Source organism: Nicotiana sylvestris, chromosome 2 (genome assembly GCF_000393655.2).
Source record: "Nicotiana sylvestris chromosome 2, ASM39365v2, whole genome shotgun sequence".
NCBI lineage: Eukaryota > Viridiplantae > Streptophyta > Magnoliopsida > Solanales > Solanaceae > Nicotiana > Nicotiana sylvestris.
This window is the reverse complement of record NC_091058.1, coordinates 191,630,322-191,655,174: the sequence shown is the minus strand read 5'-3', so window position 1 is coordinate 191,655,174 and position 24,853 is coordinate 191,630,322. Positions and strand designations below refer to the sequence as shown.

The following is a 24,853-nucleotide window of genomic DNA, read 5'->3' as shown; positions in this document are numbered from 1 at the left end:
TCTTCTCTAAACTGGTATGTTCTGATTAAGATTTCAACATCAACAATAATATGTTTACTTAATACTTTTGCCTTCTCGTCTACCTACTACTTGTGATCAATTCAGTACTTATTTTAGCATGTTGTAATCTCCTTCTACCTATTTTGAATCTATTATGTGTCCTAAACCCCTACCGCAATATTTTTGATACTGATGGCTTGTTCGAGGCATGCCAGTATTAAGCATTGTTGTCTATGACTCAAATTTGATTCCCCTGGCATCATAGCCTCTGTGTTATCATTATGTGTTGTGTATTCTGGTTGATTTTGTAAGCATAACAGCACTCCTTATTATTGTGCATACCCAGAATTAAGCATTTCCTATATACATAGGCTCTATGCAAGTTCCCAACCCCTGAATCCCTTTTGTATGAAATTATCAACTTGTTTATGTCTATTTTCCAGCACCTCTTTCCCTCTCCTTTATTCCCTCAGATGTTTCTTCACTTGCATTCTCTCTTAGATTTAAGTTCTGCCCCCTCTTGTGAGCCTTGCCTTGGAACCCTCTAAGCTCCCTCTAAACATGGACACTTGAGGGTTGGCACTTCCACACTGCACTTGTCCCTATTCTAGTAATACAATTTGGGTGTGAGCATTGCCCGGAGTCCCATTGAGGCTCTTAGGGAACTCTGACACACTCAAATTGGAGAAAGGCTTTGGATCAATGGTCTTTGAGTTGGTTTATCTTGTAACTCAAAGAGGAAGTCAAGAATCAGGCCTCCTCCGGTTGTACTTTCTTTGTGTTTTTTTTTCCTGATGTAATTTATTCTGGTTTGTAATAAGTTGTAATAAACACTTGGGGATGGCTAATGAAAAGGGGATGGGTGACTATGCATGCAAAGGGTATAAATCATACCTATAAGACTGATCTAATTTTGCATATTCAACTACATATAGAAACTATGCCTATAGGAATGTTTTAATTTCTGCATACTCAACTACATATAGATACCATGTCAATAAGGCTTCTACATATAGATACCATGACTATAAGGTTTTCTACATTTTAACACTATGTCTATAAGGCTTCAAAATCAGCAATGCATAGAAAACATGCCTATAGGAGTTTCTAAATGAATCTGATTCGCTTCACTCAGTGTTAGCTATAAAATCAGTAATGGTAGATGCTATCACCTACAGAGTCTGCAACCAATTTACTTAATTTTGTGCATTCTACATCTCTTTTAATAATTTGAGTCCCTCACATAGCCAGTTTAACAAGTATGCATATAGGATTTCAAATAATTCATTCCAAGTTTTACTGTCTCATTACCTTCTGAATTCGGTAGATATCATGCCTATAGGACCCCGTCTAAACACTTAGGCAATCCGTAGAGCAATAATTGAAATTGAATTTGCTTCTGTTAATTATTACAACCAGTAGGCAGGCCTGATTTGGACTTCTTATCGGAGTTATGCAATAAACTAACTGCCTCAACAATCTCATCTCCCTCATCTTTAATGCTTTTAAATCAGACCTAAACAGTACGTGCAAGACATGCTATTTTATATGTTTTGAGGAGGTATACATGAGCCTCTATTTGTTTATATGTTTCCCCCAAACATGCATATGTGTTTTTTATGTCGCTCTAGAATTTTTACCTTTGAAACTCCAAATAAGCCTAACATCCCTCCCTTTTAGGATTAGTAGTCCTAAGTGCCTCCGGGACTGATAGGAATGGAATGGGTAATAGCATGCAATAAGTAATCGAGACCAATCCGCGCTTTAATACCTTATCGGGGTGGGAAGGGTAGATATGGATATGATGACCACGCAATAATGTCACGTGTAGCCCCTCATTGAGGAGTGATTACCAGACATTGTGTGGGGTGATCCATATTTTTAATAAACCTAGGACCCCCCTCTCTCTTTATTCTTTAGCATTTCAATTCTTTCTTTTAAAAAATCAGCTTTTCTATTTGTTCTTTCAAACGTTGTTTACTTTCAAACCATTATGTGAAATCCCCTCTTATTTGAGCCTTATTTGTCTACATGTTAATTGCACCAAATTCACAATAATTGTCTTGCTGGGAACCACACTAATGGATTCTGAGGGGTGCCTAACACCTTCCCCTTAGAATAATTTCAAGCCTTTACCCTATCTCTGGTTATTCAAATGAAACTCTTTTGGTGTCCTAATGCACCTTAAATCATTAGGTGGCGACTCTTCAAAATTCAAACCCAGTTCCCAAAAGGAACGAGTTGTCCTTCCAAATGTCATAAACTCGATTTCGCGAGAAAAAGAGGGCAAGACATCGTGGCGACTCTGTTAGAGATTTTTAGGCTTTTACCATTTCAGACTATTATTGTGAATTTATGCTTCTTTATGTGCAATTATTTGTTTATTTCTTTTAAGCATTCAATTTCCTTTTCGATTGCAAAACTGGCTTGTCCTTTTGTTTCTTTCCCTTACTACTTTACTTCTTTACTGCTTTAAATTATGAAATTGTTGTATTTACTGCTTTCTTAAACGTGCAAATACGTGACAATATGCCTTTAATTGTTGCATAATCATGCTCAACATCATATTCCACTCGTGCCAAACAAATCTTATAGCAACACTTATAATGAGTGGTTGTGCTCTTCTGATATTATCACCCCCTAAATCCGAAAAAGGCGTATTTGCTGTAAAATCAGTTAATAAACGGTGTAGTCGACGGTTTCGTGCCTTTCCCCCTTGAGTTGTCTGCTCAAGGGTACCAGTCTAAAACCCCATAGAAACCTTACTCTGTTTAAACTATGCATGCATCATGGTCAAACCTAGCCGGGTCAGTTATGTTGTCCGCATAGCCTTGGCAATCCGTCTCATATCGGATACGAAGACATGCGCCCGGGGATCGGGTTTGTTCCCTTAGTGTAAAATGTTATGATTCTGATTTTTGGATAGATTCGACGCGAGTTAAGGACGAATTGAGAGGCAAGGGAATCGCAGAGTAGTATTTCATCCTGTTTGAGGTAAGTAACGATTACACATCTAGACCTGAGGGTATGAAACCTCGGAATTTTGTACTGTTTTGATAAATGAGGTGACACACATGCTAGGTGACGGGCGTGTTGTCGTGAATCCATAGGGATTGTGACTTGGTCCGTCCCGTAGCAACTGTATAGTTGCATATTTTGACATACTGTATATGATATCCATGTGTTTTAGAAATGAAATTGTTAACTTAGATTGAATGCCATGTTTGGGGCCTCGTGCCGAACTGTTTAGACCCTTAGGGGTAATTTACTACTTTCCTCACACTGTTTTTGTTTGAAATCATATCCTCAGTCATGTTTTACCTGTTTACTGATAATCCAGTTTCATTTCTCCACTTTTTAATATATAAAAAATGTTTGCGCTGAGTTTCCCCTAATTTTTCAATGAAATGCCCGAGTGGTCGTGAGGTTAATGTCTAAGAGAGTTTGAGGACCTAAAGGTGAGGATATATATATATTTTAGGGATTGGGCTGCACGCCGCAACAATATTATATGTATATTATGGATCGGGTTGCATGCCACAACAATAATTATATGGATCGGGCTGCACACCATAATGATATATATTGGATTGGGCTGTGCGCCGCATCGATATGATGCTTGGGCTGTAGGAGCCCCTCCAGAGTCTGTACACCCCCAGTGAGCATAGTCGACTATATAATATGGATCGGACTGCACACCGCAACGGTGATTATTATTATTATGAGATATCTATTAAACCGGAGTGTTGAGTGTGAGTACTAATTGACGAGAGCTAAGTGATGAGTGACTGAAAGGCTTGCCCAAGAGGCTATACTTATGAGTGATACCTTGCCCGAGTGGCTTGTCTATGACATTTTTCTGCTTTCACTCTTCTTTTATACTAAGCTTCTGTTGAATAAATGTCTTAAAGGATTTTTAATTGAAACTGGAGTTTTACGAGGTAATCGGCTATTGAATTGCAGATTTTGAGTTGATATTTCTGTTGAGATTTTTCTTGATAAGTTTGCACATAAATTTTAAATGCTCATCACTGCACCCAGACTTCATTTACTTTATTTACTTACTAAGTTAGTGTACTCACGTTACTTCCTACACCTTGTGTGCAGATACAGGTGCCCGAGCATCAGAGTGAGAGCTTCCAGCACTCTTAGAGTCTTTTCAGGAGATCGCAAGGTAGCTGCACGGCGTTTGCAGCCCAGCTTTCCTCCTTCCTATCCTAGTATTTTATATATTTTAGACTTTTTTCGTATTGCGTAGACATTGTTGAGTTGTATGTAGTGGCTCATGACTAGTGACACCAGATTCGGGCTAGGTTGATGTATTTTCGTACTCATTCCGTGTATTTCTTTAATATTTTAAAAATGAAGCTTTGAGACTTTGTCTATTTAGAAAAGTGAATATATAAATGATCTCCGTATTGTTCGTGTTGTTTCTGGCTGGCCTAGTACTGTGATAGGCACCATCACGACCGCGGTATTTTGGGTCGTGACACAAAAACACAATAGTATGTCGGAGCAGAGATTGTTGTTCTCCTATTTTTTACTATATTGCGTGTAAGTATTCCAAATTAAAATTGGACTTTTCTTTTATATTTAAATTCAAACTCAAAAAGACTAACTAATTGTTATTAATTATAATAATAATGCATAATTTCTATTTTTAAATTTAAATTCAAAAAGAAAGTAATTACCTAACCTAACTAACTTTGTCCTAAAATTACCAAATGACTTTTTATTATGTTGCCACTTGGCTTACTATTGTGTCTTTGCATCTCCTATTATATATATATACTTAGATAGTTTAATTTTATTAAAATTTAAATTCAAAAAGAAATTGACTATTACTTAATCTAACTAACTTTATCCTAAAATTTTGAAGTTGCTTTTTATTATGTTGCCACTAGGCTTACTATAGTATCTTTGTCTCTCCTATTGTATATAAATAGAGAGTTTAATTTTAATAAAATTTAAATTAAAAAAGAAACTAACTATTACCTAATCTAACTAACTTTATACTACAATTGCAAAGTGATATTTTATTATGTTGCCACTAGGCATGCAAATGGAAGAAAGGTGAGATCATTGTGGTTGGTAAGGTAGGTAAGACTGGATCTCACTCTATTGAGAATGTCTACTTTAAAGATGGCTTAAAATATAGTCTAATTAGTGTATCACAATTGTGTGATAGAGGTAACTTGGTAGCATTCACCTCTACTAAATGTTTTGTGATTAATCTTACCATTGACAAGATCTTTTTGCAGGTAGAAAGAGAAAATAATATATACATTGTAGATCTGTCCACACTTTCAGAAAATAAAGTCACTTGCTTAAATGTGATGGACAATGATCCCCTCTTTTGGCATAAGTGACTTGGACATGCAAGTCTGAGTCAACTCAACAGATCCTCTTTTAAATAAGATCCTCTTTTAAATGCAAGAAAGTGGTAAGTACCACCAGAACAATGGAACTAGTTCATATGGATCTCTGTGGTCGAGTGAGAACATTAAGCAGAGGTGGTAAAAGATATGTGATGGTGCTTATTGATGATTACTCTAGGTTTACTTGGATATTATTTTTAACATCTAAAGATGAAGCATTTGACATGTTCATTTATTTTGTTAAAAAAACTCAGAAACAACTAGGTAATCAACTTGCATCAATTAGGTCTGATCATGACACTAAATTTGAAAATGCTAAATTTGCTGAATTTTGTGATGAGCATGACATGGATCATAATTGTTCTGCTCCTAGAACTTCACAACAAAATGGAGTAGTTGAAAGAAAGAATAGGGCACTTGAAGATATGGCTAGGACTATGCTTCTTCCTAGTAAACTGCCCTATAGCTTCTGGGCAGAAGCTGTAAATACTGCATGCTACATCATAAATAGGTGCATGACTCGACCTCTTGCAGAGACGACTCCTTATGAGTTACTTAAAGGGAGAAAACCAAATATATCCCATCATAGGGCATTCGGATGCAAGTGCTTTTTGCACAACAAAGGTAAAGACTCTCTAGGTAAGTTTGATCCCAGAAGTGATGAGGGAGTATTCATGGTATATTCTTTACATAGTAAAGCTTATAAGGTCTATAACAAAAGAACTATGTGTGTTGAAGAAAGTGTTCACGTTGTTTTTAATGAAACTAACAACCTTTCTGAGAGACAGGAATATGATGATGAAGCAATTGGGCTGGTAAGAAACTTCAATGAAACCACAGCCCAAACTGAAGCTACACTAGAGGAAGGAATAGGTGATGGAACAGGTTCATCCACCCCAGGCAACATGATAGGGGGAATAGAACAAAGAGGAAATAATCCTCAAACCTCACTGGAACCTGTCCATGAACCTGTTCCACAACAACAAAACACTGAAGGAACATCAAAGGGAAACTAGTTGGTTGTGAGACCTTACAAATATCAAAGTTCTCATCCCATTGAGAACATCATTACTGATCCAACCTCAGGAATCAAAACCAGATCTTCATTAGAGAATCTTTGTGCTTTTGATGCTTTCTTATCTCTTATTGAACCTAAAAATATTGCCGAGGCTTTGCAGGATGCAAACTAGGTACCAAGTTTGGCATATGGTACCAAGACCCTTGGATAGATCAGTAATTGTCACTAAGTAGGTATTCAAAAACAAACTTGATGAAGATGGAATAATTACAAGGAACAAGGAAAGATTGGTGGTTCAAGGATATAGTTAGGAGGAGGGCATAGACTACGATAAAACTTTTGCTCCGGATGGATGTCAAGAGTGCCTTCCTGAATGGCTATCTAAAGGAAGAAGTGTTTGTCAAGCAACGCCAGAATTGAAAGCAAGGAAAATCCTGATCATGTACAAACTTGACAAAGCACTTTATGGATTCAAGCATGCTCCAAGAGCATGGTATAAAAGATTATCAAAATTTTTGCCTGAGCATGACTACAAGAGAGGTAAAAATGACAATACTTTATTCTTTAAAGAAAAAGGTAAAGATCTCTTGGTAGTTCAGATATATGTTGATGATATTATCTTTGGAGCAACTACTGATAAGCTAAGCAAAGAATTTGCTATAATAATGGGGAGTGAATTTGTAATGAGCATGATGGGTGAGCTTAATTTATTTTTAGGCTTACAAATTAAACAAAATTCAAATGGAACTATGATCCATCGACAGAAGTATGTAAAAGAATTGCTTAAAAGGTTTAAAATGGAAGTTTCTAAAGAAATTGACACTTCCAATGCAACATCTACAAAGTTGGATATAGATGAACCTGGTTCATCTGTTCATCAGAAGTTGTATAGGGGAATGATTGGCTCATTGTTGTATCTCGCTACTAGTAGACCTGACATTATTTTTAGTGTAGGCCATTGTGCAACATTTCAAGCAAACCCAAAAGAGTCTCACTTGACTATTTTAAAGAGAATTTTGAGATATCTAAAAGGCACCACTGATCTTTGTCTTTGGTATCCAAAAGGTTGTATTTCAATCTTGTGGGTATGCTGATGTTGATGCAGGTTTTCTTGTGGATAGAAAGAGCACCTAAGGTATGGCACATATTATTGGCTCATGTTCTGTGTCTTGGGCCACCAAAAAGCAAAATTCAGTGGTCTTATCTACTACTAAAGCTGAGTGCGTCGTTTCTGCTTCATGTTGTGCTCAATTGTTGTGCATCAAACAATAATCAGTGGACTTTGAAATTTATGCTGGTTGTATCCCCATCTTATGTGATAACACTAGTGCAATTAGTATGACTAAGAACCCGGCTCATCACAAGAAAACTAAGCACATAGATGTTAGGCATCACTTTTTGAGGGATAATAGTGAAAAGGGGGTGATCATTGTGGAATTTTGTGCTACTGACAAGCAAATAGCTGACATCATCACAAAAGCTCTAAGTAGAGATCACTTTGAAAGGAACATGTTAGAATTAGTGATGATTAAGATCACCTAAAAGGACTAGTTCAGAATTAACAATGAAAAAAATGAAAAACAAATCTGAAAATTTGGAACTTGTGTATATAACTGGATTAATTTTTGCTCAGTCTCATATTGTAAATAGTATACTCTTGCGCTATGTGTTAAAATGACTCATTAATCTCTAGTGGTATTTTCTCTATTTTTGACAAATTTAGACATACACAAGAGGATTCTCAGTGAAGAACCTGGATTATCAATGTCGGTTCATCTAGATAACACAGTATGTTTTCTACACTTTGCATAATTTGAAATAATAATATTTGAATTATGAGCAGAGTCCTACCTAGGTCCAAATGTCTCTCAAACTTATCAAATTAAAGTGGACCAGTTTCGTTCAAAAGAATCCTAACCAAATTAAATTATCTAGATTCCAGGGAAGACTACACTGTCTATTCAAAAATGACATTTCAGTTTGATTAGACTTCTAATTGACTAATGAGCCAGTCGTTGCCCATTTATTACCCCCTCCCTTTAAATTGATCATCATAATCCATGCTCTCTTATCATAATTCCCAAACCGTCGAAAATACTCCCCATCTTATCTCTTCCTCAAAAATTTAATCTACTTATCTTCTTTCATCTACAACCAAGCACAAAATCACTAACCTTATGATAACCTTGGTAAACCCTCACCATGCTCTTCATCTTGATCTTCCACTACCCCTCAGCCAAGGAAAAGACGAGTAAAAATGCTTGCTCGCAAGACTGTGGCTGGAGGTGCACTATCAAAGAAAGTAAACGGACAATTAAAAGCAAGTCATGCCCAAGAACCCTAGAAATCTAACGACTCTTTCAAGTTTGCTACTGAGGAGGAAGAAACTGGGTCTTCTGATACTGAGCAGGTAACCTCTGGTCCAAATACTACTACGGAGATCATTTCAAAGTTGGCTACAAATTTGGAGAATATGTTTATATTGGTTGGGTCTGTGGTGGATGCAGAAACGTATGAGTCTAGAAGGAGAGGTGGTATAAATAAAAGGGGAAAAAAGGGAGAGAGAGAGAGAGAGGGTGTTTGAAGTGAAGAAATGGGAAAAGAGTGGTTGATTCTTCACCCACTTTTGAAAAAAGAAAAACGGCTATTTGTGGAGCAGAATCAGAAAAAATAGAGGAAAGTGCCGTGAAACAGGGGGGAGTGGATCTGGAGAAGCCGTTGACGGGCTGGTTAAACTTGGACAAAATATAGATGAACCTGGTTTATCTGTTGAAGAAACCTTCGCAGATCTATTGAAGAAAGTAGATGATAGTTAGAACCTCAATAATAGGAGAACTCCTAAGACTAAGACCCCTGGCACTCCTGGCTAACAAGAAAAGGAAGCAAATTGAGTAACATTTGCAGAGAGCCTTAGAAGAAAGCAAAAAGAAAATTATGGACAAAGGGAAGGAAAAAATGGGAGAGCCTGTTGAGGCTGTTAATGTGGATGAGATGGACCTGGTCAATCAGGATGAAAATGTGACTGCAGAGATGGAGGTTCAGACTCCTAAGCCCAAGAAAGTCAAGACTTCTTCTAATAAGTCTAATTCTATATCAAAGTTTGTTGAACCACCCACCCTGGAAAAACCAAACAAGTAAAGATTGTTGAAGAAAACGAATGGAGTTGAGAAAAGGAAGATGAATCCGACAATGAAAAGGACAAGCTGGCTAAGTTAGGCAAGACAACTACCTTGAAGGGTAGACTCCTCAAGGATTTGGAGGAGGTAGGGATGGTAATGCTACTGGAGAAACTAGAGGTGCAAGGCTGGAAGGACATGGTCGTTCAGATGGATGGCAGATTGGCAAGGGATGAAATTATTGAGTTTATGGCTAATGCTGCAGTGAAGGATGGACGGGTCACCGGCCTGGTGAAAGGGGTGAAGATTTCTTTTGATGCAAAGGAGCTGGGTGAAAAGCTAGGTGTACCTTTTCAAGGGTACAATGACTACACCAAGCTCAAATGACGAAGCCTCGACACCCTTCCTACTGCTCTGACCATCAGTAGAAAATTCTTTAACAATGAGGAAGAAAATGAGCCCAAGGTTGTAACAAGAGTGAAATGAGCCCCCCCTCACCCGCACAAGGTACTATTTGAGTTCATCGACAAGTGTGTTCTTCCTAGGTAGGAAAGAAGGCACATTGCCAACTTCATGGACTTGGTTTTAATGGAATGCTTAGATAGTGCGAGGCAGATCAACTAGCCTGGATTTATAATCCATCTCCTAGATAGGGATATCAATGGCTCCAAAGTCCATTCCATTCCCTATGGCTTCATTCTCATTGTTGTGCTTGATCATTGTAAAGTGCCCCTAAAGAAATTGGAGATGGCTACTAGCAAAGATCACTTTGGGGTTAACACTCTGATTGCTTGTGGTTATGATGTCCATGCCACTCCAAATGAACCTGGTTCATACAAAAAGGCACTAGTTAATAGAAAGGTCAGAGCCTTAGTGCAGGAGAGTGGGGCAAAGGATGCTATGATAGCAAGGCTGAAGACACAGTTGGCTGAGGTAGAATCTGAGAGAGATGCTCTCAGAACTGAGCTCGCAAGGGCAAAGAAGAAGAATGTTGGAATTTTGCAAGACATGTTGAAACTTGTCCAAGCCAAAAACCAAGCCTCCAGTTCTTCCAAGCCTTAAATTCTTAGCCCTGTGTAGACCTTTAGTGACCCAGTTTGGGATGTTTCTTGTTGCTCTTGTTCAGTATTTTTATTTCTTTTTGTGGATTGTGGAAGAATCATATCATCTATCGATGAAATTTGATGGTATTGGCTCTAACTGCTTGTTTATATTTCCTTGAGAGTTTAAATTGTTAGCTTGATTATTGATGAATAATCCACGAATGCATTTGACGTAGTCCCAATGGCCATGAGTAATTTTTAAGATCTGGGAATCACATTTTTTATGCAACTTTTCGATGATGCCAAAAGGGGGGAAAAGGTTGTCCTTTACATTCTGAATAGTGATGTTTAAAACCTAATGAACCTGGTCCTTAATGATAAGTGATAAATGTTTCTAACATTGTGTTGATGTTGAGCTAAGTTGAAATAGGGTCTACGCTTATAAAAAGCATAGAGTTTGTCATCATCAAAAAGGGGGAATTTGTTGGCCCAAGTGAAGGATAGTTTTGAAGATTGACAAAGAAACTCAGGCATAAACTAGGTCCATCCCTGGTATACATAGACACGGGTAGATTCAAGCACGTGAGATGAACGTAAAAGAGATAAACTTACCTTGGCATAATTAATATCTCTTTATCAAAAAGGTTGCATAACTGATAAGGAGAAGGACTCCTTACTCAAGGAGAACATTATCCAAGATAAGGAATGAGTTAGGAGTTGAGATTAACTAGAACTCTTTCACCAAGGAAGAGTAGCATTAGAACTCTATATATTGTAGAATGTTCTCATTTTACAGGTATGCACAAAACGTAGAAGTTAAATGTGAATGAGACCAAAATAGCAAGGCATTTTGCAAGTAATTCGTGTGAGATCCAAGTGTGCTAATCTGAAGCTACATGAACCAGATTGAAGAACCAGCTCCAAGTGTCTGTCTTTTATTCTAATTTAATTGCAGTAGCTTTTTTCATATTGTACCTTTCTGCTTTATCTTGAGACAACTGTAATAGGTACTCAGTATATTCAAGTTAGAGTTAACTTAAAGTTGTCGCAAGAGTTAGAGGCTGTTTGCTACAATGGAATAGAGTTAATCATAGGTTTACAAAAGTATTTTTGTAAATGTAGTTTTTGGCTCAGTGACTTAGTGAAGAGTTTGGAAAAATCCTACTGGGAAGTAGGTCGTGGTTTTTTCACCTTTTGAACCAGGTGTTTTCCATATAGAAATCATTGTGTTCTTTAATTTCTGTATTTATTATTACGCAACAGTAGTATAAGGAACACATAGAAGAACCGGGTCCTTCTATAATCTACACATACGAAAAATTGGATACCACACAAATCACCCCCTCCCCCCCCCCCCCGTGTGGTATTGAAGTATAAAACATCAAGTTCACTTCTATAGCATGCCATTATAGTCTTGGGAAGATATGGCAAATATTCCTGCCATAAATTCTTTATCACTTTTCAAATAATCAGTTGAGATTATCCGAAAAGTGAGAAAATTATCGTTATTAGTGAAAAATAAACTAGCCACATGGATTAATTAAATTGCAATATGTGTTAACAAAGTTATGAAGGAAATGTAGAATGACAAGTAGAATATATTCGCATGTAAATATATTAGTATCATAACCAATAGTCGTGGAACTGATCATAAGAGAAAAGCCCCCGGGTCTAGTACGGAGGAGTGCTCATAATTACGAAGAAGGAAAGAATCATCTAATATTCGATTTTATGAGATTTGTCATCATTAAGACATCAATTATTGTTATTTTATATGAGTCCACCAAACTATAGATTACCTGATCCTCGATGAGTTTTCACTGAGAATACTTATGAAGCAGTAAGTAAAATAGACATGGGATTTTTACGTGGAAATAACCCACTCAAGGGGACAAAAACCACGACCTATACTTGTAGGCTTTAAACTTCACTAACTTTTAATCACACAATTACAATCCTCTTTGTAATGACTCTATTTTAAAGACTTCAACTTAACTAACTTGCGATACTCTTACCACAAGCCACTTTGTCACTCTCTAGTTACAACGACTTTAACTTTTGACTAACTCTAGTCACAACACAAACTTTGAAGGTTTGTGATTTTGGGTTACCTAAAACACAGCTTCTAAAAAAGCAAGATAGGAGTTACAATGAAGAACAAATAACAAGATTACAACTCAACTATGGATACACATAAACTCATTGTAAAACTAATCCTTTAGTGAAGTTGTCTTATTGTTCTTGACATACTAGTGACTTCAATGATGAATCGACACTTTAATGCTTGAGAGAATATCACTAAATGCTCAAGTGCATATCTTGTGCCTTGTACCAGGTTGTGATACTACGAAAGACATCATAATGGTGATGTCAATTCTTGGTACACGCTTCTTCCTAGTGGGAAGTGACTGTTGCATTGTCTGCTGCACTATCGCATGTACAATTGCAGGGCAGTCACTTTTTGCAGTTGCGTTCCAGATATAAAGTTGACTTGTACTTCTGTTAGAGAACACCAAGGGATCTGGTCCCTGTCGTGTTCCTCTTTGTAGCAGTTTATTAGCTGGAGTTCAGAGTGAACTTCATTCATTTGAAATGTGTACCAAGTGAGTCATGTTCTCTATCTGGTTCTAAATAGTAAGTTTGTTAGATCATCAAAACATAAGAAGCATAAGGCAAAAATATTGAAAATCCATCAATTTCCCCCCTTTTGATGATGACAAACTTAGGCAATGATAGTATTTATTTAAAGTAAAAATAACCATATGAGGTATTAGGAAGTTCACAAGTTCCCCCTGAACTTTTGCTTTTGATTCCCCCTTAATCAGATCCCCTATTTTGAACCAATAGTTTCCCCTGGCCTCCTGCTTTTGATCCTTTAATCCAGCAGAAATAACCAGATGAGGTACCAGGAACTTCACAAGTTCCCCCTGACCTTTTACTTTTGATTCTCCCTTAATCAGATCCCCTGTTTTGAATCAATAGTTCCCCCTGACCTTCTGTTTTTGATCCTTTGATCCCCCATTTCACAATTGCTTCACAATACTATATGCTACTATCTTCCCCCTTTTTGGCATCATTAAAAATATACAAGCAGGCAAACAACATAAAGAAGTCTAACACAGCCAACTCATGCCACATATGTGCACACAACATGACAGAAAAGAGAAGCCAAAGGAGGACAGCATTGTACAAGCAAAAAGAGATGTTGTTTCATAGATATAAATAATGGACTGAGCAAAATAGGAGCAGTAATGGTGAAATCCAGCATGCCATCAGCAAAAAAATAGAGAAACAAAAATAAAAACAGCATCTAAAAAACCTAGAAGACAACTGGTTACTAGGAGGTATCTAAGAGATATTGGAAGAGGGGGACTAGGAGAGAGAAGCAGCGAGGGTCTTGAGAACCACGTCCAGTTGGGCATTTGCAAACAGTTTCTCTTCAAACAGTTTTGCGCGAAGCTTATCATTTTCCTTTGTCAAGCGGGCAACTTCTTCATTAACGGAACATGGTCCATGAACCGCTTGACTGAGCTGAGTTTCTAGTATGGCATTCTGAGCCCTCAACCTTCTAATCTCTTCATAAGCAACATTTTGATCATTGATCAGCTGAGAAATGGTCGAGATGCTTCCACCAACCCTTTCTACACAGTCACATCTTCCAGAGTGGTTTTAGAGAAGGCTTGCTTGCATGTGCCCACTTTGGGATTACCCAAAGGGACCTTGTAAAACATAAACACTTGAATGAGGAGAAAGCCATATGGAAGCCCATGATTCCCACCTTTAAAGTTTGCCACCTTTTGCATATGATCTATCATGATTGCTGGCAGATTTATCGGAAAAAAGTCATCTAGAGGCTTCATTAGACAAGATCAGACTTTCTAGCAATAGACCGCCTCTCAGAACGAGGTAAAAGCACCTTATTAACCAACTCAAAGAGGAGCTGATACTCAGGAAGTAGTACCTTCTTATGCACCTATTCCCCCTGCTGAATAGCTTGCTCTTTCATGATAGCTCTCCTAAAGATGGCACCACAGACACCTTTGACTGAGGACATTCCTTCACATGGAATTTGGAGAACCTTCCTCAATGTTGATGCGTCAAGTACAATGTCTACTCCATTTACTAGCACACAGATGTGATCCCCCTTAACAACGAAGAGAGATGCATAGAAATTTTGTACAGCATCTTCGTACACTATAGGCATGTTCTCCTGAAATAGGTGCTCCCGTTGCTGAAATTCCACTATCTCCAGAATTTGCCTCATACCTGCCATCTTTGAAATTGTCGGTTCAAACATACGACCCCATAAGACTTTCTGAGTTCTTAATCTCTCCTGCCAAATACCATTGTCACTGGGCATGGTCTTCAGAGAACCAAGTTCCCCTACAATTTCCCGTTTTCATTTTCTAGATCCTTCAACATACTTTCCTTTCCAACTTACAAGCCCCACAGTATCTCCTTCAGACATAGCTTGCTCAACTATACTCTTCTTAGACTTACTACTACCCTTCACGAATGCTCTACTTTGTTTTTTAATAGCTTCATCGGAAGCTTCATCCACTGATTTCTATTTATGGATTGTTCTATTAAGGAACTGGGTTCTTTTAGAGCATCTTTGTCAACCTCACCAACTAGATTGCTCTTGTCAGTCACAAATTCCCCTTGATTCATCAACCTCTTCTTCCTTGTCTTGACACTCCTCTTACTTTTCTACAAGGTAGACTCAATGCCTTCTTTCTGATGCAACATGATAGGGGGTAGCTTGGAAGAGGATTCTAAGGACTTAGGATAATCAAGAGGTTCAGGAGTGGATTTATCTGGAAGAGAATCAGGTCCTCCAACAATTTTTTTGGGACAGTTTTATGGATTAAAGACTCGAAGAGTACCATGGTTCTTTCATCGCCTAGGAATGGAGTTTCTTCCCCCTGATACTTAGACAAGATATATGTTATTTCATTCAATAGACTCTTAGCAGTGATAGCCATTACATTATGCGCTGCTTCCTTTTCTGGTGACTATGTGAGAGCTACTGAGTCCAATAGGGAGGAGTTCAGATACTAATTAGGATCATCCTCAGAGACCTCTCACATCTAAGAAGTAACCCTTCTTGAGTGTTCTTTGGTGAGATCAGAGGAATGAGGAGACATGGGGTTTTCAACACATGGAAAGGAGACAGAGTTTGTCAGAAAAGAAAAAACAATAAGAAATGAGGAGGAAACAGGTGTGGCTATAGTAGCATTGGAAATAGTGTAAGAGTGACTTTCTGGAGATGACTTTAAGGATGATAGGGAAGTGGGAGTGGTGTTAATAGTGGGAGACGGAAGCGATCGTTCAATTGCCATTATATGAGGATTTGACAGGGAAGTTGAGTGTAAGAGAAGTGAAGAGAAGATCATAGAGATACACAAGAGATGCAGGTTCATGACTTGCTGTGAAGAAGAAAGAGAGTTTTATGGGAAAAAGAGATAATGATGAAAAGAGAGAGAAACAAGTTCTGAACAATCTTGAAAATGGCAGCAGGTTTGTGGGAAAATGTTGCCATGTAGAGGAGATGAAGAGATTTGAAAGACAAGACATGACATGCAGACTTTGAAAAGTCGGATGATGTGGCAGTTGAATTAATTTTGTTAACCTTTTTGAGAAAGCATGCAAAACAACACATTACTACTAACCTGTGTTACAAGAACCTAATGCCCAAACAGTTTTTAAAAAAGATTTTAGCAGTTCTTCTTTCACAATTCATAATTGTACCTTTAGCTTCGACGATCGTCATATGTGTTTACCTGCAATGGTATCGATGAGTTAGGCTTGGCCAGAAAACACTCTAGCTAATTTTACCTGAAGATGATTTTCATAGCCAACTGATGGAGAATCAGGTTCTCAATTAGGCTTCAATAACCCGAGCTTCACACTGTTTCTTTCAAAATGTTCCCTACTCAAGGTTTTGGTGAAGATATCAAGAATTTGGTATTCTGTATTGCCGAACTTCATACAGATCAACCCTTTATCCACATTGTTCCTCAGAAAACAATGCCTCACATCAATGTGCTTAGTACTTTTGTGTTGAACTGGATTCTTGGCTAAGTTGAGTGCAATGGTGTTGTCACATAGAAGAGGCACACAATCAGTCTATGCCCCAAAATCCTCCAGTTGCTGCTCAATCCATAGGAGTTGAGCACAATAGGATGTTGCAGCTACATATTTTTCTTCAACTGTTAAAGAGCCGCTGAGTTTTTGCTTCCTTGTGCCCCAAAAGATGAGTTATGATCATAGAATGTCAGCCATTCCAGAAGTGCTTTTCCTGTCCACAAGATAACCTGCATAGTTAGCATCAACATACCTAATGAGATTAAGACTGTCACATGAGGGGTAATACAGGACCAGGTCCTGTGTTTCCTTAAGGTATCTCAAAATTCTTTTGGCAGCCTACAAGTGAGATTCCTCGGGATTTGATTTTTGGGTTCTATCTGGGATAGAAATACTAAAAGGGCTAGGGAACTTTTTGGTTTTTGATCTTGTCTAAATCCAGAATAAAGGGGATGATTATGTTATCGAGTGAATGAGAGCTTTTGTGTTTTGAAATGGGGACTAAAGTTTAATTAGTGGAGGAACTAGGTAAATTAGGTGGATTTCCCTACACTCCTTGTTCTACTACTTGTGGAGTACCTTGCACTGCATCTCCAACTGTTTCTTCAGCTTTAGTGGTAGTAATTGAAGTACCAGGTTCCTCTTGAGAAGTGGAAGAGGATGTATTGTCTTCACCTGTCTCCTTCATCTGACTCATCATATCATTTTTCCCATTTGAAACTTCAGATATTTTCTACGGATCAAAAGTGGTTCATTATCTTGATCATCATTGTTTCCTCGTTTTTAAGAGGAGAGTGTCTTGTTGAATAGCTCATGAACACTTTCTTCCATACAGTGTGCCCTTTTGTTGTAGATTTTGTGGGCTTTGCTTTGATAGGGGTATCCTAGAAGGATTCCATCATCGCTGTTTGTATCAAACTTCCTAAGTTGGTCCTTCCCATTGTTGAGGAAGTGGCATTTGTATCCAAAGGTTCTCAGATGAGTCATCTTTGGTTTTCTTCAATTGAGAAACTCATTTGAGGTTTTTTTTAGGAGGGACCCGATCATAAGCCTATTCACCAAGTAGCAAGCAGTGTTTATTGCTTCTGCCCAGAAATTTTTGGCGACTCCCCTGTCAAAGAGCATTATCCATTCCATGTCATTCAGAGTTTTGATCTTCCTTTCAACAACACTATTTAGCTATGAAGTCCTTGGTGCTGAAAAGTTGTGAGTGATCCCATTTTCATTACAAGACTCATTAAATTTTTGCATTGACATATTCTATCTCATAGTCATATCTAATATGTGCTTCCTTCAGTTCTATCTCCACTTGGATCTTCCTGACAAGTGTCGCACATACCTCAAAAGTCTCTTCCTTTGCTCTGACAAATAGTGTCCAGGTGGATCTTGAATTTGGCAGCCGACGAACCAGGTTCTTTTGAATCAGTTCATTCAAAAGTTAGAACCTTGCGTGTCCGAATCTTTTATGCCAAGGTTTTGCACCATTGTCAACCCCCTTCAAGCAGCTCATATCACCAGTTTGTAGGAATTTCAGTGAAGCTGATGTTCTTTTCTTTTGGAGACTAAGACCACTTCACCAGTTACCAGATTGGTAAGTGTGCGTACTTTTGATAAGAACTCTACTTTGCCCCATTTATCACAGATTTGAGAAACACTCAAGAGACTGTACTTCAGGCAATTCACATAGCACACATTCTCAATCGAGTGTGATAGAGACTTTCTATCCTTTCCAATACCAAGAGTGTAACTTTTTTTTTATTTCCACAGGATACATTCCCTTTCCTATAGGGATTTTCAGTGAGAGACAATCCATGGTGTTTGTAGTCATGTGCTTTTAGCAACCACTGTTCATGAACCATTGCAGTCCACTTCCTCTCACTATTCCCTGCACATATAAATCAAGGGTTAGATTTAGGAACCCAAACTAGTTTGGGTCCCTCGTTATAAGAAAAGGGGTGGATAAGAGCTTTTCTAGTTCATGCAGGCAAGGTGCAATTTTTGCGAGTGGTACCTGATCCCCCTCTAGTAGTCACTTTTTAAGCAAATACTTTATTTTTCTGAATAGATTGAACCCTGTCCTGGCAATTTTCTTTGAAGTGCACATTGTTCCCACAACAAGTACAAACCCAATTATCAGGAACAATGACGTATTTGTTATGAGGGTTGTAAGGAATTTTCTCCTTTTGGAACCTGATTCCCTGCCTGTTTCCACTATTGTTAAAGTACATGGAAGTGATAGCATCTAAGGACCAGGTCCACTTCAGAGATTTCTCAAGATCGCTTTTTTACTTTCTACAATTCAGCTTGAAGTTGCCTATTTTTATCAAGTTCACCACATAGACTAGTTTTCATATCATTTAATTCCTTCTGAAGCTTGATGTGTGTCTCACCAGCTACTTCCTTCCCTTTCCCAATACTTACAATCCTTTGTTCTGATTTGAGTTCCTCAATGGTTTCCTCTAGGTCAGTGATTATCACTAAAAAGTCATTCCTCTCTTGCTCAGTAGCTGTATTTTTCTCTACTAAAGTGCATTTTTCATTGCTAAAGCCTTCTATGGTTTCCTTCAAGTCAACAACCACTACCATTAGATCATCTCTCTTATTTTCCACACTATTTATTTTTTCATCCAAAACTTCCTTTTCTTTTTCAAGATTAGCTATGGTATCATTTAGATCCACTACACAGACCACCAGATCATCTCTAGATTGTTCACCATCTCCTGGCTCTATGGTCAAGATTTCCATATCATTAATAAGGCTATAATATGCACTAATTAGAATATTTGCTAATAACCTTAACTTTTTAGAAGAGTAGGATTTCAGATTTCTCTGAACATCCCTGAAATTTACCTCATCATTTTCATCCTCTTCATCATCGTCAGACTAAGTCATCAGCGTAAACAGTGAGTCATATTTTGTTGCTTCAGTTTCCACTGCCATCATGGAGTTGTTTTCTGCATCTGGTTCCATTTTTGGTTCACTAGATGAGTCTCCCCAAGCAGCAAGAGTTTGCTTCACAATATTGTCAGCTGCACTTTTTCGACTAAATCGTTTGTCTGGAACCAGGTTCCTTTTTGCTGCTTTGTTAGGGTTTTGTTTGTATTGCTCCTGTTTCAGAAGTGGACAGTCTTTGATGAAATGCCCTGGCTTTCCGCACCTGTGAGAGAGATCATTGTTCCTTGCCTTACTTGAACTGCCCCTCTTTGGTATACCATCATTTCTTTGAACCATCTTTTGAAACCTTTTAGAAAGATAGGCCATATCACTATCTTCTTCACTTGAGTCACTGTTTTCAGCCTTGAGCACCATGTTCTTTTCCTTCTTTGGCTCTCTCCTTTCACTTTCTTTCTTTCTTTTCATCTCGTATGTTTTCAGATTACCAATCAGTTTATCCATGGTTAGAGTTTGTAGATCTTTAGCTTCAGTGATGGCATTTACCTTACTCTCCCAAGAACCAGGTAGAATACTGAGAATTTTCCTTACAAGCTTGTTTCTGGGAATAACATCTCCAAGTGAATGAAGCTCATTTATGATGGATGTGAATCTAGTGTGCATATCTTGTATAGACTCGTCATCCTTCATCCTCAAGAGCTCATACTCAATGGTAAGCATGTCAATCTTGGACTGTTTAACCTAAGTGGTTCCTTCGTGTGTGGTTTGCTATGCTTCCTATATTTCTTTGGTAGATTCACAAGCTGAGTCTTTGTTGTACTCCTCAGGTCCTATACCACATACCAAGATTTTCTTTGCATGATATTTCTTTTCTATGGCTTTTCTATCAATATCACTATACTCCTTTCTGTCTTTCGGCATCATTGGTCCTGTTTCTCCAAGCTTCTTCATAGGAACATGTGGACCATCATAGATAATGTCCCATAGTTCTGAGTCTTCGGCCATTATAAAATCATACATACGAGTCTTCCACCTGCCGTAGTACTGACCATTGAATCTAGGAGTTCTGTAGTACCTGCCATAGTACTGACCATTTGGACCATGCAGATCCAAATGGTAACATTTAGACCATTTATTCTTCTTCTTCTTTTTTTTTTTTTTTTTAACTTAGTTTGTTGTTCACTTATTGTTGGTTTTGTTATCTATTAGCTGATACCTCTTCAAGGGCTCCTCTGATATTTGATGCCTCTTTAAGTAATCCTGTGAAAGCACTGGTGTTCAGTGTAACAATTATTTTACCCTTAGAAAAGCGAAGAGCTAAGCTCCGAAGAAAAATAATTGAATTGGATAGAAGAGCTGATGAGATTTTCACCTCTTTAAGTAACCATATCAGTTTTGTCATAGTGTTTAAAGGTGCAGGAGTCATCTTGCAGAACATTTCTTGTAGAACTGTTGCTTGTATGATGACTCCTACTTTGCTGATCCCGTAAAACCCCAAAGGTTGACTCCATCAAAGAAGATAATAACTAGAAGGAAAAATAAAATTGCAAAAATGGCTCAATTTACTTATGAATAGAGGATAGTAGGTTAAATGGGAGTCTCAACGGTGAAGAAATCATGTTTAGCGGTCTGCATCATCTGGAGAATACAGCTGATGTGGTTCATCGGTTGGAGGCCATAGGGAGGCCCATTAATTTGTCAGAATTGAGAACGGCTACAGGTGTTTGACTGGCCATGCTATTGTCAGTGGAATAACTTATGTAGTTGTTGTGTGCGTAATGGTCTATTTCACCTACTGTAAGTGGGCTTTCTTTAAAAGTTTTTTCTTGATTTGATGAACTTTGTTTATCATTCTTTGACTATTCTCAGTTACAGGAGCAGCGAATGGGTTGGATGAGATATGGCGTAAAAACCCGATGATGCCCCGCAACCTTGTGCAGCCTATGTGAAGGTTCATGAAGGACTTGAGCAAAGGCGTCTCAATAAAACTCACGGCCTAAAGCCAAATTTTAATAAAAGGGCCTAATATTTTATTTTGTCTATAGTATAGTAATCTTGCAAATTATAATATTAATATTACATTGGTTCCTTTTTCTTTCTTTCTTTCTTTCGTTCTTTTTGTCTATAGTGTAGTTATCTTATAAGATATAATATTAACATTCACATTGGTAAGAAAACTCAAGTTAATAAGATGTTAGCCACGTATTTACAATTTATACCTTCGATCTTATTGTAGAAACCCGTTATTTATCAATATGAAGATTTGAGTATTTAAAATATTTGTATTGTTAAAAAAATAAATAGTCTTTCTTTCCATTTTTATCAGTACTTAGTATTTTTTTCTATAAACTTTAATATTATCTAAGCGAAAATAAGATAGTAAATTCACAACTAAAAATATGGACCAAAAAATTTAGGGGGACTAAAGCAAAAGGCTTTACTAGCTTCCCCTTGAGCATCCACTGGATTTGAGCTGAAGACAAACTAGGAGATATGCAATCAGACTACTTTATTAGTTAGGTTACTTTTGATTTTGTATAAAACAACTGTCTTTTAGGATCTTTGTCTTGCAAAGTGTGAGGAACATGATCTGATCCTGAACCATGGCAATGTGTTTCTATGTTTATGTTTGAATTTGTATCTGGTCTTTGTTGAAATGTCAAATATTTCAGCTTCCCACATCGGTGGGTTAGCAATAGTTGGGGGAATTTTCCCCCTATAAAAGAAGGCTTAATGTTTAGGATTTAAAAACACCTCTCATTTGCCTTCTCATCTGTTTAAGGCATTTGTATCTTCTCTCTTTAGTATTATTTCACTTGTATTTTTTGAGTGAAATATAATATTGGTTGTGTCCGAGGAGTAAGCAAAATTAGCCGAACCTCGTAAATTCTGGTGTTCCCTTTATTGTTGTTTTATTGTCTTATTTATTATTTGGTGGCTGTCATAATTTTTGGTATAGTAGTTGTGACTTATTCACACTATATACATTTGGCTTCCGCAACAATTGGTATCAGAGCCAAGGTACTGTCTTAGTATGCTCTGTGGTTGCAGCATAGTCTGATCTTCCACATCAGAAAAGATTTATCTTGGTAACTGAGTCAAGGTTCTGTCTGAGTATGCTCTGTGGTTGCAGCTTAGTCTGATCTTCCACACCAGAAAGGAAATAATCTTGATTTGTGTCGTCAGCTATTAAATAATATTTGTGTCAAAGATGGGAGACAATAAACAAGAAGAATCTACATCAAGTGTCAACAATACGTCATCATTGGCATCTTCGCTTATGACAAGAATTGTGTCAAATGCGAAATTTGCGGTAGAAATATTTGACGGGTCCGGACATTTTGGGATGTGGCAAGGCGAGGTTCTAGATGTCCTTTTTCAACAAGAGCTAGATCTGGCAATTGAAGAAAAGGAACCAGATATTATTGGAGAAGAAGATTGGAAAATTATCAACCGTGTTGCTTGCGGTACCATTCGATCCTACCTTGCTAGAGAGCAGAAATATCCATACACAAAGGAAACTTCTGCAAGTAAATTATGGAAAGCACTGGAGGATAATTGTTTGAAGAAAAACAGTCAAAATAAATTGTACATGAAGAAGAGACTGTCTCATTTCCGTATCATGTCCATCAACAATACTTTGCACCAATGCACTATTGGATGTTGGAGATTTCACGTACTCCTTAAACAATCGATGCAAGTTATCTTCAACAACCTTCGTCTTTTCATTACAAGTTAAAGAATCAAGCTTTGAAAAGCAAAACTTCACAAACTTTAACTTGTAACGAGGGTCGAGAACAACTGCCAATGATAAAATTGGAGTATACTCTTGCCAATACTTTGAAAATTTCTCTTCCATTTTCCCTGCCATTGCCTTAATATCGGGATGCTCACTATTTTTCTCTTCCTTTATCAACAAATGGATTTTCCACACTTTATGAAAAAATAAGTTGGTCGTCGGATATTGGCTCCCCGAAAACAAAGTAGTTATTTCATCAAAAGGCTATAGGAATTTGGAAATTGTTTCTACCTTATCCCAATCCATTTCTGAAGGACACCATTTAAAATCCGCATCAAGTAGTTTGAAATCAGAAAAAGCCCGACGATACGGAATAGCACTCTCAAGCATAAGAAAAGTATAGTTCCATCTCGTCGGCACATCTTGACACATTTTTCCAGTCAACTTCAATCCAAGATTCTTGATACAATCTACAAACTTTATGATCCTCGACTCAGAACCTTTCACATATTTAATACTCTTTCTTATGTTAAATATTGCAGCCTCTATTGACTTTAGACCTGCTTTAACAATCAAATTTAAAATATGATTTGCACAACGAATATGGACAAAGTCCCCGTTACATACCAAAGAATTCATCAAGTTCAAGTGCTCTTTCAAACTGTCCACAATTTTCTCATTGTAAGTTGCATTATCTAAGGTTATTGAAAATATTTTCTTCTCGATTCCCCACTCCTTCAAGAAACTAATCAATATCGGTCCAAGAATTTGACCAGAATGCGGAAGAGGCACATGGCGGAATATTAGAACCCTCTTTTGTAAAATCCAATTTAAGTCGACAAAATGAGCCGTCAGACAAAAATAACCATTTAAGCTAATTGATGTCCACAAATCAGTAGTAAAGCATACTGTACTAGGAAATTTTGCAAGTTCATCATGAACTACTCCTTTTTGCTTCTGATATAATTTTAAAACATCAACTTTTGAAGTATTTCTTGAAATAGTACTGACGGTGGGATTCAAAAAGTTATGTATCTCTCTTATCCCTTCATATTCCACAAAACTAAAAGGCAAGTTATGTATTACTATAGCTTTGGCAATCAATTCACGGAACATTTCAGTATTCACAGCTAGATAACGACCTGATTCTGACACATCGCTATGACGTTTAGCTCGGTGACGCTTTAAATTTGAAGTTCCAGCAATTGAATCAGCCAAATATACCCGACCACAATCTTTACACTTTGCCCTCAACCTATTATCTGGATTAATGTCAAGTGGTAATTTCAAAAAATTATCCCATACCACAGAAGTCCTCCTACATGAACTTGTTGAGCTTATTTCAGTAGATTCTTCAACTTCATCCATATGCTCCATTAACTTATTAAAAAAAAGAAGTAAAAACATTACTTTCAGAGCTTAAAGCAAATCATATAGAAAGATAACATAGATAATATTATCATCAAAGATTTTAAATTATGAGCTCATATAAACCCTAAATAAAAAATAAGTAGTAGCTTCAGACACCCAATTCACCAACAATAATAAAAATACAAAATCCATAGAAAAAATGAAATTCA

The 24,853-nt window shown here is 37.4% G+C and overlaps 2 protein-coding genes across 2 annotated transcripts; both read right to left on the bottom strand.

Moving 5' to 3' along the window:
- Positions 1 to 19,525: 19,525 nt before the first annotated feature.
- On the bottom strand, positions 19,526 to 20,002 carry LOC138886095 (uncharacterized). The gene has a single exon (XM_070167126.1). The coding sequence runs from the start codon at positions 20,000 to 20,002 to the stop codon at positions 19,526 to 19,528; it is 477 nt and encodes a 158-aa protein (XP_070023227.1).
- A 3,067-nt stretch (positions 20,003 to 23,069) lies between these two features.
- On the bottom strand, positions 23,070 to 24,650 carry LOC138886094 (zinc finger BED domain-containing protein RICESLEEPER 2-like). Its single transcript, XM_070167125.1, has 2 exons — positions 23,565 to 24,650; positions 23,070 to 23,441 (listed from the first exon to the last, which is right to left on the bottom strand). Exons 1-2 carry the CDS (start codon positions 24,648 to 24,650, stop codon positions 23,070 to 23,072), a joined length of 1,458 nt encoding a protein of 485 aa, XP_070023226.1.
- Positions 24,651 to 24,853: the final 203 nt, after the last annotated feature.

What these genes read in the sequence shown, in the direction of transcription:
- LOC138886095 (XM_070167126.1), bottom strand. Translation starts at nt 20,002, where the DNA reads ATGAAAAGAAAGAAAGAAAGTGAAAGGAGAGAGCCAAAGAAGGAAAAG.
- LOC138886094 (XM_070167125.1), bottom strand. Translation starts at nt 24,650, where the DNA reads ATGGAGCATATGGATGAAGTTGAAGAATCTACTGAAATAAGCTCAACA. An exon ending in CAGAAATGGATTGGGATAAG is followed by an intron (nt 23,442 to 23,564) that starts GTAGAAACAATT and finishes TTGTTGATAAAG; the next exon opens with GAAGAGAAAAATAGTGAGCA.